At 40.4% G+C, this 14,960-nt stretch overlaps 1 protein-coding gene across 1 annotated transcript in view; it reads left to right on the forward strand.

The window, feature by feature from the left end:
• The window catches only part of reln (reelin), a 99,425-nt gene that overhangs the window by 24,779 nt on the left and 59,686 nt on the right, over positions 1-14,960 (forward strand). The window contains exon 3 of the mRNA XM_073850128.1: positions 13,947-14,082. Within this exon, the coding sequence (XP_073706229.1) occupies positions 13,947-14,082 (136 nt within the window). The remainder of the gene's footprint in view (positions 1-13,946; positions 14,083-14,960) is intronic.

The raw sequence follows: 14,960 nt of genomic DNA on the forward strand, positions 1-14,960 counted from the left end.
TTTATTATGTCACCAAAAAGTACTCCACACAGCTCCAGGGGGTTAATGAAGGCCTTCTAAAGCAAATCGATGCATTTGTGTTGTGTCCATAGGCTATTTAAAACTTTATAAACCAAAATCTTTCCACTAGCTGTCGTATGAGCGTTCACGAGAGAGTGGCGATCCAGGGGATGACATAGGATGTAGGCATAGCGTAAGCTCTGGTGAGAAGTAACAAACACAGAAACAAACGATAGAGAAAAACAGAACACCGGTCATGAGTTAGAAGTACAAAACGAAGATTTGCAAAGAAAAATTATGGATGATTTCGGTATAAGCCAAGAGGAGACTGGATTTCCTTTGCTGTAAAAACTCACCTCTCGCAGAACTAGCATAATCTCATGGGATCTTACGTTATGTCTACATCCAACGTCATCTTCTGGACTACCACTCTCTCGTGAACACTTGTACGACATTATTCGACCACTAATCACTGGCATTATACTGTTTGAAATAGCCAAGACATTTTTTATATAACTCTGATCGCATTCATCTGAAAGAAGAAAGTCATATACACCTGGGTCATTGAAGTATAAGGATTTTCGACAGGCTAATTTTAAAATACAAAAAATAAAAATATCTGTTGTAATTGTTCAAACATTAAGAATGTCATGTTTACATAAATTCATATAAAAAATTTAAATTAAGTATTAGTGTTTTTTCATCTAGATTAATTGGCTGTAGCCTTAAAGGGGTGTCCATTTTCCACAAGTCGATATGATTCTTTATTCTTAATGAAAAGTCATACCTTGGTTAAAAATTCTCAATGGTAGTGTAAAACAAGACCCTTTTACCTTGTTAAACTCAGCTCTGCAAAAATCAACTCATTCTGTTGGATGTTCCTTTAAATGCAAATGAGCTCTGCTCACCACGCCCCTCTCTTCTCTCTGTGAAGTGATGAGCCATGCTCTGAGAGATTAGACAATTGATGCTGGGATGCTGGTTAAGTATGTTTTCATGCTGGTTTAAGCTGGTCCTTAGCTGATTTATGCTGGTCCTTAGCTGGTCATGTGCTGGTCAAGGACCAGCATAAACCAGCAAAAGAACCAGCAAAAAACCAGCATAAACAGCATAAACCAGCAAAAGACCATCTTAAACCAGCATCAAAACCTACCTAAGCAGCATATGCAGTTTTTTTTTTTAACAGGGATGTGGTGTGACCATGATTTATATTAAAATTAATTCATTTTCTTAACATGCTTAACATTTTTTTTTTAGATGTTCTCCGTAATTAAAGCATTTAGAAACAAAGTAATTGCATTTCTTTTGAGTTTTTGTAATGGTCTCATATCATGATCTCATATAATGCTCTTATTAAAACCATTCACTTAAGCACACTGTAGCAGTGATTCATATTTCAACCACAGAAATGTTTTATTTTTAGTTTAATACAGTTATTGCTATTATTGGAGATGATCGGTTCATGTGCCGCTTGAACTGAGGTGCTACAGTGACCTTTAAGAGCCACAAAACAGTATTTGTTGTTCGAATTTCTTTATAAAAAAGACAACATTTGAACTCTAAGACTTTGTTTCATAGCACGTTGTCAGTGTCCTCTTTGCTCAGTGATTTTTCACTGCATGCATTGGCAGTGGAATCTGGTAAAATAGAGTAAAATAGTAATAAATAAATAATAAATTACCAATAAATGCATAATTACCCAACTAAATCTACATGCTTTCAATTATTATTATTATTTGCATTTTTTCTCATATTGCACAAAGATTAAACATAAACTGTATAAAATAACCCATATTGCATAAAAATCTATTTCTAATGATATTATAATAGAGTATTTTATGTATGTAAACCATCAATCGAATATAAAAGCCCCAAAACTGTGTTTTTTGTGGTGAAAGGGATAGTTCACCAAAAAATGAAAACTAGCCCATGATTTACTCACCCTCAAGCCATCCTAAGTGTATATGACTTTCTTCTTTCAGACAAATACATTAAAATTATCATTAAAAATGTCAAAAAATAAAAAGTGATTTTAGTGTTTTTTCATCTAGATTAATTGGCCGTAGCCTTAAAGGGTCACGGATGCCCATTTTCCACAAGTTGATATTGTTCTATGAAACTTAATGGAAAGTCTATAACATACTTTGGTTAAAATTTCTCCATTGTAGTGTAGAACAAGACCCTTTTTCCTTGTTAAAATTAGCTCTGCAAAAATCAGCTCATTCTGTTGGATGTTCCTTTAATAAAAATAAGCTCTGCTCACCCCGCCCCTCTCTTCTCTCTGTGGTGTGACGAGCCATGCTCTGAGAGACTGTTTACTTTAGCCACATTTAGCTGCGTTTAGCCACAAATCTTGCCAACTAACACGTTATTAGGAAAGGAGATTGCAAAGATTAATTAAAAAAAAACCTTATACTCAGTTCTGCTGTAAGTGAAGCTGAATCACAAATGATTAGTGCAAACATAGATGCATTTATGTAGATCAGGAGGCACATTCAAACAAACAAAAGTCATCCACTGTGTCTTCAGTGGCTCAGATATCGGGAGTAAATGACGACTACTATGTTCATTATTAAATAACAGAACACCTCAATCGCTTAGAAGCCATTCTTATCTACTTCCCTGCTCCGACATCAAAACAATGGCGATCGGACTGTTACTGTCATATGTAGCCTTTTGTTTCTTGTCTTCTGCCTTGTGTTTTCACTATTCTGATTTGGTTTCTCCCTCTGTCTTCCCCCGTCAGTTTATAATCATTTGGTTTAGTCCTTGTTTAGTCATTATCTGTATCACCTGTGTGTCTTGATTAGTTTGCTTTATAAGTCTGTCTTTGAGTTCAGTCTATTGTCGGTCATTATTTGAGTTTGCTTCACGTGTGTGGATATTCCATGTTATTGTCAAGTTCAAGATTAAAAGGATACTTTATTTGAGTTGGTCTCACGTCTCGTCTTACCAGCACGATCAGTAACAGAATGACCGACCATAACTGCAGTGCTGAGGAACGCCTATGGAGCTTGAGGCAGAGCGGTCGGGAGTTGGAGCGGTATGTGGAGGATTTCCTTGAGCTTTTTCATCGGGTGAGCTGGCCCGACGCCTCTATTGGCATTGTGTTTCTGTTGGGGTTGGACAAGGATATTATTCGTTGTGATCTCTCTGTCCATGATTTACCATTTGTCGAGTTAGTTAACATTATTCTCTATTTAAATGGCTCCAGTTTCGAAATAAAGCAAATAGAGAATGACGGTCCGATCCGAAGTCCAACCCCCTCAGAAACACAATACATCGCACCTGCTCACCCAACGCCAAGTGCCTCTACATACCGGTCCAACAGTTCAGACCGCCTGCCTCGCCCTAAACATCCGGCAACCCTCCAGAGCTCCTTAGGCTTCCTCACCCCAACACCGCTGGCCACAGCTCCTGATCTCCCGGTCGAGGTGACCGCTATCCCTGATCCCTCAGTCTGGATGGCCAGCGCTCCTGAGTTCCCGGCCAAGGAGGATATAATGGATCTGATGGACATGGCGATTCCTCAGGAGTTTACAGCGCCTATTCTCTCTCCCAAGTCTCCGCTGGTTCCGCCCAGCCTTCCTGATCCTCCGCTAATCCTGTCCAGCCTTCCTGAACCTCCACTGGTTTCGCCCAGCCTTCCTGATCCTCCGCTGGTCCTGTCCAGCCTTCCTAAACTTCCGCTGATTCCGCCCAGCCTTCCAGTGACTGCGCCGCCAGAGCGCCCTCCAGTGACCGCTCGCCCAGAGCTAGCTCCTTCAGTGTCTCCGCTGGAGACGCCCAGCCCTCCTGAATCTCCGCTGGGGTCGTCCAGCCGTCCAGAGCCCGCTCCTCAAGAGCGCCGTCCAGAGCCCGCTCCTCAAGAGCGCCGTCCAGAGCCCGCTCCTCAAGAGCCCCGTCCAGAGCCCGCTCCTCAAGAGCGCTGTCCAGAGCCCGCTCCTCAAGAGAGCCGTCCTGAGTCCCCGCTGGTTCCGCCCAGCCGTCCTGAGTCCCCGCTGGTTCCGCCCAGCCGTCCTGAGTCCCCGCTGGTTCCGCCCAGCCGTCCTAAGTCCCCGCTGGTTTCGCCCAGCCGTCCTGAGTTTCCGCTGGTTCCGCCCAGCCGTCCTGAATCTCCGCCAGTCTCAACCAGCCGTCCCGAGTCTCAGCCGGTCTCGTCCTGCCGTCCAGAGTCTCAGCTGGTCCCGTCCAGAGCCTCAGCTGGTCCCGTCCAGCCGTCCAGAGCCTCAGCTGGTCCCGTCCAGCCGTCCAGAGCCTTCGCTGGTCCCGTCCAGTCGTCCAGATCCTTCGCTGGTCCCGTCCAGCCGTCCAGAGCCTTCGCTGGTCACGTCCAGTCTTCCAGAGCCTTCGCTGGTCCCGTCCAGCCGTCCAGAGCCTTCGCTGGTTACACTCAGTCCTCCAAAACCTCCTCTGGCCCAACCCGGCCTTCCAGAGCCTCCGCTGGTCCAACCCAGCCTTCCAGAGTATCCCCCCTATGAACTGCTGAATTTCCCAAAGAAAATTTTGGGGGGGGGGGGCTACATACCCCGAGTCCACGTGGTCTGGCCGAGGACTGAGGCCAGGGCCACGGGGACTACCCAGCCATGGCCACTCGAACTGCCTGTCCGGCCGTGGCCGCCTGACCCGCCATGGCCACTCGAACTGCCTGTCCGGCCGTGGCCGCCTGACCCGCCATGGCCACTCGAACTGCCTGTCCGGCCGTGGCCGCCTGACCCGCCATGGCCACTCGAACTGCCTGTCCGGCCGTGGCCGCCTGACCCGCCATGGCCACTCGAACTGCCTGTCCGGCCGTGGCCGCCTGACCCGCCATGGCCCCCCGAACTGCCTGTCCGGCCGTGGCCGCCTGATCCGCCATGGCTTCCTGTTCCGCCCTGGAGGCCTTCCCAACCCAGCAAGGTCCTGCCCCGTAACGGCCTCCAGGCCGCCTCCAGGGACGTAATGTCATATGCAGCCTTATGTTTCTTGTCTTCTGCCTTGTGTTTTCACTATTCTGATTTGGTTTCTCCCTCTGTCTTCCCCCGTCAGTTTATAATCATTTGGTTTAGTCCTTGTTTAGTCATTATCTGTATCACCTGTGTGTCTTGATTAGTTTGCTTTATAAGTCTGTCTTTGAGTTCAGTCTATTGTCGGTCATTATTTGAGTTTGCTTCACGTGTGTGGATATTCCCTGTTATTGTCAAGTTCAAGATTAAAAGGATACTTTATTTGAGTTGGTCTCACGTCTCGTCTTACCAGCACGATCAGTAACAGTTACAGCTCATTCAGGGGGCGGGTCTAAAGTAAGACGGTTATGTCAATCAATCTATCGTGGGAGCGGCCTCTGTCGGTGTTAGAGTTAGCTAAAAATGTGTTGATTTGAAAAAGGGGAAATTATTTTTACAGATTAAATAAAAACCATTATGTGGATTTTTATCATTATAGGGTAGATGTTTACAGACACTGCCAACACACATTTATGTTCAACCAACATTTAAAAGTGAACTTTGCATCCGATGACCCCTGTCATTGACCCACAATGTCTTGTGGTGCGACCATGATTTATATTAAAATTAATTCATTTTCTTAACATGCTTAACATTTTCTTTAGATGCTCTCTGTAATTAAAGAGTTTAAACACAAAGTAATTGCATTTCTTTTTAGTTTTTGTAAATAATGATCTCATATTATGATCTCATATAATGCTCTTATTAAAACCATTCACTTAAGCACACTGTAGCAGTGATTCATAATTCAACCACAGAAATTAGATTTTTATTTTATTTTATTTTATTTTTTATATAGTTATTGCTATTATTGGAGATCGGTTCATGTGCCGCTTGAACTGAGGCACTACAGCGATCTGCCAAGACACATTAAAGAGCCACAAAACAGTATTTGTTGTTTGAATTTCTTTTTTAAAAAAAGACAAAATTTGAACTCTGAGTTTTATATTTCTTTGCATTTTTTCTCATATTGCACAAAGATTAAAATGACCCAAAATTATACTATAATGGTGTATTTTATGTATATAAACCATTAAATGAATATAAAAGCACAAAAACTGCCAATCTAAATTATAATGTATAAACTAATGTATAATCTAATCTAATATAATCTAATGTATCACAGAAAACACTCTGTAGTGGTCACACCACATGATATTTCAAATTCAGTCAAAATTTACAAGCACAGAATTGGCTACCTGAACAAAACAAGCTAGCTTCTCACAAAAGGTCACTATGCAATTTGTAATAAAAATAAACACTTGTAGAAATAACTCAATATTCATTGTTTTTCACTGTTGTTGTTTTGAGGTCATACCACACGATATCCAAATGTGGCAACTACATACCAGCCGTTAAAAAGGTTATATTTTTCCCAATTTAAAAGAGAGTTTCAAATCTGCTTGATGCTTCCATGGGTCATTGGCAAATATGATTGGTATATATATATATGATGGACATCATCGAACAAAGTTTGTTTGTATATTATGATGGAAAATAAATACTAATTATTTGCAATATTATAAGATTACAATACACTTTGGAAATTATGCCAAATAGTGCAGAAAATTAATTGGAATAAATTTAGAGTAATTTCAAAGATGTTTCCAAACCAAAAGTTATGGCTGGATGGTCACACCACATGATATTTTGACACTTTGAATAACAGAAAAATGACAAATAACTATTTTTTTTTAAAGTTAAAGTGAGTACAGACATGGGAGAGGTACTTCATATATATAGCATCTTTTTTACACATTTAAACCAATTTATAACTAAAAAACACAATCTGACATAAAATTTAGGCGTCACTTCATTAACCCATCTATGGCTTGAGGGTCCAGTCCAGTCCAACATTCACTTCTACTGTAAATGAGAGATAACTGCAGTATTGCTGTGTGCATTGAAAACATGTTGAGCAGTGGCAATGCTGATCTTGCAAAAATTTTGTCTTCTTTTGACTTTTCACAAATTGAAATCTGCTGGGGTTGTGTGTGTGATTCTGGAAAATGTATTAAAACAAAACATTTTAATAGTTTGTTCATTGCAAATGTACCTGAAGGTTCACACGAATAACTGACTGGATTAACATGTCTGCTAAATCCTCACACCTAAATCAATGTAAAGTGTGAACAGCTTCACACTTTCAGATTGAATCACACACTGCAGCCCCTTTGGATGTATTTGTAGTTTCTTTCAATGTCATTATCACCATCTGTTTTCAAAGGGTTATATAAGGTTAAAAATATTGCATGCAGTGAAAAGAAACAAAAGAATAAAAATGTATTAATGGACTGGATGAAGTGGATGGAAAAATGGAGTAAAACAGAGAGTGTTTGTGAAGCAGGAGTGGTTGCCATTTCCTGTATTTACTCTCTCAGCTTTCATTTGCATGCTGCTTTATGCCATCATTCTTGGTTCACATTGTGTATGTGTGTGTGTATGTGTGTGCTTGTGCTCTCATGGGGTTGAAGAGCTGTCAGTCCCTGAGAGACTTCAAAAGCTCAGCAGCTCTGTGATCAGTCTGCTCTTTGACTCCTCTGACAGGCCCTCAGCTACTCACACACACACACATTTTACACATGCATCTCTGTAACTTGGTGCTGTAAAACACATATATCCAGTAAACACTCATGGTCGTTAGTGCAGCTGTTATTTGAAACTTTGAAAGTGCTGTATACAGAGATCAAATGGGAGTAAAAGAAAGTCACTTATTGCATTACATATATAATAGAGAATACATTATATCTGCTGTATATCTGATTTCCACTGTTTTTTTTTTTACCAATCATAATGTTTTTGCAGCCAATAACTAAATGTAAACTCCCAGAGAAGCATACACAAAATGTATTTAAAAAAATCAGTAGTCGTGTGTTTGCATGTATTTTGTGATTTTATTGACCTGTTTGTGCCATGCATTGCAGCCATCCATCTCAGGTGAGCAAACAGTGGAAATAGACATATATGTTTGTTCTGTTACAGATTGTTATGCTGTTCATTTATTCTCAAATAATCAGAATGCAGCTACCACTTTAAACGTCAAAATAGCCCCCCACCAGCCCACCAAAACCAGTCTGCACCTTATCCTACAGAATCAAGCACTGATTAAAACAGCTTTACACAGAAATATCATAAAAATAGCACGGTAAATGATAATTAGCCAAGATATTTCTCAGAGAATTACCAGTATTAGAAGATGTCAGCAGACAGAGAGCAGGGACACGTGAATGTAGGGGACATGACGACCCTATTAAACCCAACCAAAGTTTTGCATGTTTTATCTGGATAATTTTCTTTTAAACAATCATGCTTTGTCATAATTAAAATTAATGTTAATTAACGTTTTTTTTGACCCGGCTGGACTGGCCTTATAAAGTAAATGTGTACCATGTGAGTGCAGCAGTGTAAATGCTTACTTTTTTTTCTCAATTTGAACCTTTTTTTACAGTTTCAGTAAGATTTCTTATGTAAATGCAGAAGTTACTCACTACAGATTCTCATGAAATCTGTTGTTTCAATATTGATTTAAAATATCAATGATATACTTGATGACAAGATTTTTTTCATCATTGCTCTAGTTTTTGCAGTGCATTGTGGAATTTTTAGAAAGCAAATGTTTCAGTGCACAGGAAGGATTTTGTGATTAAGATAGTGATCTACTGAAATAGGATCTGATAGAGACGCAGCCACTGTTAACCAGTATAGGTCCAGTCCTTCCAATTCATCAGTGCACTGATAATACACATACACCCTCTTCTGTCTCTCATGGGGTTTTTTCCATTGTTGTGAAGACCTACTTGTTTTCAAGGATGCACTTTCACTTTCTGATCAATTTTTTAAGTTCCTCTGAGGATGGAGAAGAAGCCCTTGAGATAGACTCCTAATGGAGAGCAGGAATGAGGTGCACTTTCCTAAGCTTTAAATGGCTCAGTTGAAAGCAAACCTGTCCTTAAATTTCTGCTTCTAAAAGCCCATCCGTCGAGCCTCCCATCCTGTCATGCAGTTTATATAAGGCATCCATGAGGGCACTAGTGACCCAAATGTTGCTTGAAAAAAGATGTTTTTCACTTATTGGCAACATCATCATGATTTGTTAATTACATTTTGCTGGCTGTTGGCATAAAGCTGTCATGAGCGGGTTCCTGGCTTCCCAGAGGCCATGCGGGGTGAAAGCATTTCAGATGCAAGGCGTTCTTCAGGCCTGCCCGTGTCCCACCTGTCTCCGCCGCTCGTGTCACTAACACGTCTCCGCCAGCCAGGCCGTTCATGTTTGTTTGTGGCCTCCGAAGGGAGCGCTGCGTTGAAGCCGTCGCAAATTAGCACAAGTCAAGTCAGATTAATTAATTTCTAGCTTGCACGATTAGCCGAGGAGTCACGTCAAATTAAACTTCAAATTAGTGCTAATGCCTCCCAGGAGAGGCAGTGTAAAAGAGCTTCAGCTGCGTCAGTGATGAAACAGGCCCTCTGGCACCATGGCTGACTTTTGACATTGCTTCTGTCTTTCATCTCAACTTTATTTTGATAGCGATTCCTTCGGAAAGTCACTGAAATGGCCATTTTGAACTGAAGGGAGTGGAAACTAGTGTAGGACATGAATCTGATAAAAAAAGCATTGCTAAATAGTTTCTGAAGGGACATGGATGGACAGACAAAAGTTAATGGTGTTTCAGTTGAAGAGAGAAAAGAGGTGAGAATGAAAATGAGACGAGAGGAAAAAAGATGTGTGCTTTGGAGATCTAAAAGCTGCTTAACTTACAAATTTTATTTGACAAAATCAAAGAAGGTTCGTGACTCGACATTGACAGCACTGATGCGTTCCTTGACTTCAGCCTTCTGACAGTGAATTTTTTTGTTGTTGCTTTTGCACATATTGAGTACTTGTTGTGTTTAAGACATGTTGTTGTTTTTTATTTTATACATATACATATTTTGTATGTTTTTGCTCCACCAGAGGAATCAACCAGGCAAATTGGATTGTTGAGTTATAGAAACTGAGAAATGCTGCGAGACGTCAGCAAATGAATTTAAATGAATCAAATTAACTGCTGTATAATGAACTATTGATTCACACACTTCACAACATCATTTTTGGTGCAAAGACAAATCATGATTGACCCAGCACTGGTTTGGGTCAAAGGTCAGGGGTCAGAGGTCATCTCACAGCTGCAGTAGATGTTTGTGTGTGGTAATAGTAAGGGTAACAATATTTAATGACCACAAAGACACCATGGAGACTACATAAGAGGCATTAACAAACACTCTTGTTATCAGACTGATTGCTGATGCTGTAGATTGTTTTTCAGATTCACTGGGATCTGCTCCAGATGGCCAGTCCAACACAGAAAACCCTTCACTAGTTTCTACTGTATTTCTATAGTATCACGGCTCACTGGGTGTCTGGTGCAGATCCAAGTCCACAATTCAACATTCACAAAGTGAAAAGATCAAGAGCAAAACAACTGCAGTGCAAAGGGCATCAGCCGTGGTTCAGTGCATGTATGCTGCAATGAATAAATATGATTGGTGATTACAGACGCACACACACACACACACACACACACACACACACACACACACACACACACACACACACACACACACACACACACAGAATCTCCCAGGTGGCCAAATTGTTTTCTGGCCAATAATCCTCTCTGCATTGTGTCGCCCTCCCTGCCTCCCGCGGCCCCAAGCTCCTGCGTCTCTGAGTCGGGCACACAGCTTCTTCCTGGCAAGACAAAGAGCACTTCTGTCATCGCCATGACAATGGCAGTGTAGAATGATTGGCAGATTATGAAATGGACCAATGGAAATGCAGGGAAGGGTTGCCAAGTGATTGAGAAGCTTCTGGACCTCCAGTTTTTGACCTTGGGTCAGTTTCTCAGGGGAACAAAGTGACTTTTGGCCAGTGATTCCATATAACGCAACACTATATCAACGACGTCATGTTCTTCGTATGACTTTCTAGGAAGGCCTGAGAAGGCTAAACACGTCTAGATCTCACTAACCCACCCATTGACATACTGTATGTCTGATTAATAAATATTCATACCCTGCTGTTGCATGATGGATGATGAGCTGGTTCTGTTCGAGTGGAAACTATACCCTGAGATTCAAAGAGTCAGAAATGTGGCCGCATGGGTGGCGGAGAAGGTTTCAAGATGGAGAAAAGAAAGCCTCTTTTCTTGAAGTGACACTTGATAGATGACCAAACATCCTTACGAACCTTCAATGTCAACAGACTGTCAACACTTCTATTGAAAACACTAAATAGTTCATTTAATTACTGATAGGAACAAACACTTTCCTTTTGGAGACCAGTTCACGTTCACATAGTTTAATTTTCACTTTTTTGAAAATGTTTGTCAACTTTAGTCCCCCAAACCATAGATTTAACCCGATATATGGCAACTCTAAGGTTAGAAGTAATGAGCCGGACTGTGCTTTATCCTACTAATATGTGTTGAGTTGAAATTATGAATCTGCATTTTAATGAGCAGCAGTGAGCATCATGCGTGCCAGTCTGTGCCACCCTGTGCCCATCTGTTGTGCGCCAAATCATCTTTCCTCTCATTTTAGAGGCCATTTGGAGTGAAAATCTCAGACGAGGCTATAGAACGCAGTGGAAAGCGTATGAGTGTGTGTGTGTGTGTGTGTGTGTGTGTGTGTGTGTGTGTGTGTGTGTACGTGAGCGTTCATGAAGGGAGGGAAGTGGGAGGGCAGCGGACTTTCTTTCAGCTCAAGTGCGGGTGGCCGTGGGAGATCGCAGGTCGCTCGACTGCCATTAATCACGGCCGACGGCTCTCTAGTTTTCTATCTGCATGTGAAAGGAAATGCACACATTGTTTATAGCTTTGACTGGTACCATTATTTCAGTCCTGTGAGAGACGTTTACTCTGGACATCATAAATGAAATGGAAACAATCAATTTTCTCCTTGAGTGAGTGATGATATCAACACACTGGAGGCCTGTTAACACTGACATGTGAGATCAGACCTCTACAGCACATCCAGTCTTGCTTAAAACATAGAACTGGAGAAATGCAAACTTCCGAGTTTCTCAGAATGGCAGGATTGCTTTGTTTGTAGTGTTATTTAATGTGTTTTGTACAACAGTGGTTTGGGTCTAAAACAAATACAGAAACAGAATTGTAACATTTTGGCAACTATAATTAGCTACAAACATTTCCTGTCTATTATCTATCCTCTGACTTAAACCAACAATAATTAGCAGTACAATTTTAACTGAATAATGAGCATTAATGGGGCAGTGCATTGCTAGAATGTGACCGTATTGTTTATGTAATAATGCAGCAACATTTATAATTTATCTGCACATCGTCTGAAGATGCTGTATGTAATTTTTTGGGTGCTACAGTATGGGATTCCAGTTTAATGTGCAGAATGAACTAATTCATAATTAATAACAATTAATTAATAAACAAACCCATTACTTAAAGTAGAATGCAAAGGTATAGCCAGTATGAATTTGTAATAGACTTTCTGAAGACTCTGAAAGACTCTGGCTATGTTCAGACTGCACGCAAATCGTATATTTTTTCTCAAATCAGATGTTTTCAGGCAGATTGTCTGCACTATTAATTGCAAGTGATCAAATCTGATTTATGCCACCTTTATTTATATATATACACTTTTAACAGGTTGTTTCAAAGCAACAGTATTAAACAGGACAATAGTGTGTCAATAATGCAGTATTGTAAACAATCAATTATGTGTCCAGACCTATCTATCTGTATGGGTTGCTTGGTAATGACGCAGGCTTACCCACATATGTGATGAGGCTTTCAAAACAGACACAGGAAAATTAGAGGTGCGTCATCTTGTTCTCCAAATAAGCGCCCTGTTGAGTTGCGGTGCAGAACTCCTTTGTCGCACAAGAAAAACTCAGTGATGGAGGAGACTGGTATATATTGTGATGTACAGTGTTACAATCACAACCGGCTTCAGCTTTGTTTGAATACTGTATGAATAATTCTGGCATTTCTATCACCAGTTTTGATGTTATCATTGTGTGTTGCATTAAGAGAGATGCAAAATACAGTTTGAAATCCAGTTTGATCATCTAGAACATCCATATGATTCAAAAGGCATTTCAAACCACTTCTACACTCTTAAAAGTAAAGGTGCTTCACGATGCCATAGAAGAACCTTTTTGTCTAAATGGTTCTATAAAGAACCTTCAACATCTGAAGAACCTTTCTGTTTCACAAAAGGTTCTTTGTGGCAAATAAGGTTCTTTAGATTATAAAAATGTAAGCAAGAAATGGTTCTTTAAAGAACCTTTGACTGAATGGTTCTTTGACTGAATGGTTCTATGGCTTCGCTTGAAGAACCTTTTGAAGCACCTTTATTTTTAAGAGTGTATACGTGGTTCGATTCAGATTTTTTTTTTTTAAAATCCCAATTTCATGTGTTTTTTGCTGTTCAGACTTTCAAAAACCCATCTGGATAATAACTGGGTATGCAAAAAATTGGATCTTTGCTGACAGTCTGAACAAGGCCTCTGAAATAAACACAAACACACCACTGACAGTGTGAATGCAAAGAGAACTGCTTTTTTTCTGATGTTTTAGTCAGGTCACATTTTGGTCCTCAAAAAAGGAATAAAAACATAGCAGGATTTATGCATTTGTTTCACAATCATACATTTGAATGGAGAAAATTTTAATTCTGCATTCCAAACTCAGCTGGGTGGAAATAGTCATTTCCACCCTGGTTACAGCATTTCCCAGCTGGGACTAACATGACCTCTTGCTTACACATATTAATAAAATGTAATACCTTCTGGAAAACAATTTGCAATCAAAAACTTCTGTTTCTGTGTTACATTTAAACTGTTTGTATTGTACTGATTTCCACAAATAGTTGTGCGATTTTATTTCACTAACAATGAGCTCACATCCGAAATGTTGTTTTAATGTGTGTTCGTGTGTTTCTCAGGGGTGATGTCAGACAGGCAGTTCGGGACTCAATTTGTGTGCAGTGTGGTGGCGTCTCATGTCAGTCACCTGCCCTCCACCAGCCTGAGCTTCATCTGGATCGCTCCTCCGCCCGGCACAGGCTGCGTCAACTTCATGTGAGTCACTCATCCAACAACTACAGCTCATACAAACCTTACTGCTCTATTTCAGGCATAAGGAAATCTCTGGGAAAAAAAAAAAGAAATCACAAAAAAATCTGACATCATGAGGCAGATTTGTCATGAGTGAGAGAATCCTGAGGCTCATATGAGAGATCTTTTTGTTTGCATAAAACATGCCATGCTTCCAGAAACCAAACACAATTTCTGAGGTAGGTTTGCAATAAACATGCATGCCGTTTCAGATCAACAGAAGTTCAGGGCTGTTTCTCATAAAATCATTTGTTTTAATGTGAGAAATGCAAAGCAGACCAAAAGACCTGCTGAGAAGAGCTTTTGTTTTTCTTAGTTAGTCAGATATAATCATGGCAAAGGAGAGAACTATTGCTGTTGTGAATTTTATTTGTTTTGCCATTTAAAACAGTCATTGCTGTTACAGTCATGTATGTTTACGTATTATATATAAGTAGCCTTTCAGTGCATATTGTATTTTACACAACAAAAACTGCATTTATTTCATTGAAATTCCAAAATTATCAGCCTGCTATATATATGGCTATCAAGTGATGGGATGCTACATTTTATTCAAAATCTGTTGGATAGTAGCAAAATATATCCAATGCATTTTGGCTTCCTCAAGAAATAGGCAATATTGAACCTGCTGCCCTGAATGATTCCTATTCTTTCTGACTACACACATGAACACAAAAGAATATGTGCAAGTATTAGTGCACTAGGAAAAGTGCACTCAATATAATGACAGACTGCTCAGAGATGTCTTACTTTGTGCTTTAAATTCCACACAAAGGCAAAGTAAAGGCACTCAATGCTTCGTGTCTGTGTGTGCAGATATCCACATACATTATCACCCTGAT

The sequence above is a fragment of the Garra rufa genome, chromosome 11, assembly GCF_049309525.1.
Source record: "Garra rufa chromosome 11, GarRuf1.0, whole genome shotgun sequence".
NCBI classification, from domain to species: Eukaryota; Metazoa; Chordata; class Actinopteri; order Cypriniformes; family Cyprinidae; genus Garra; species Garra rufa.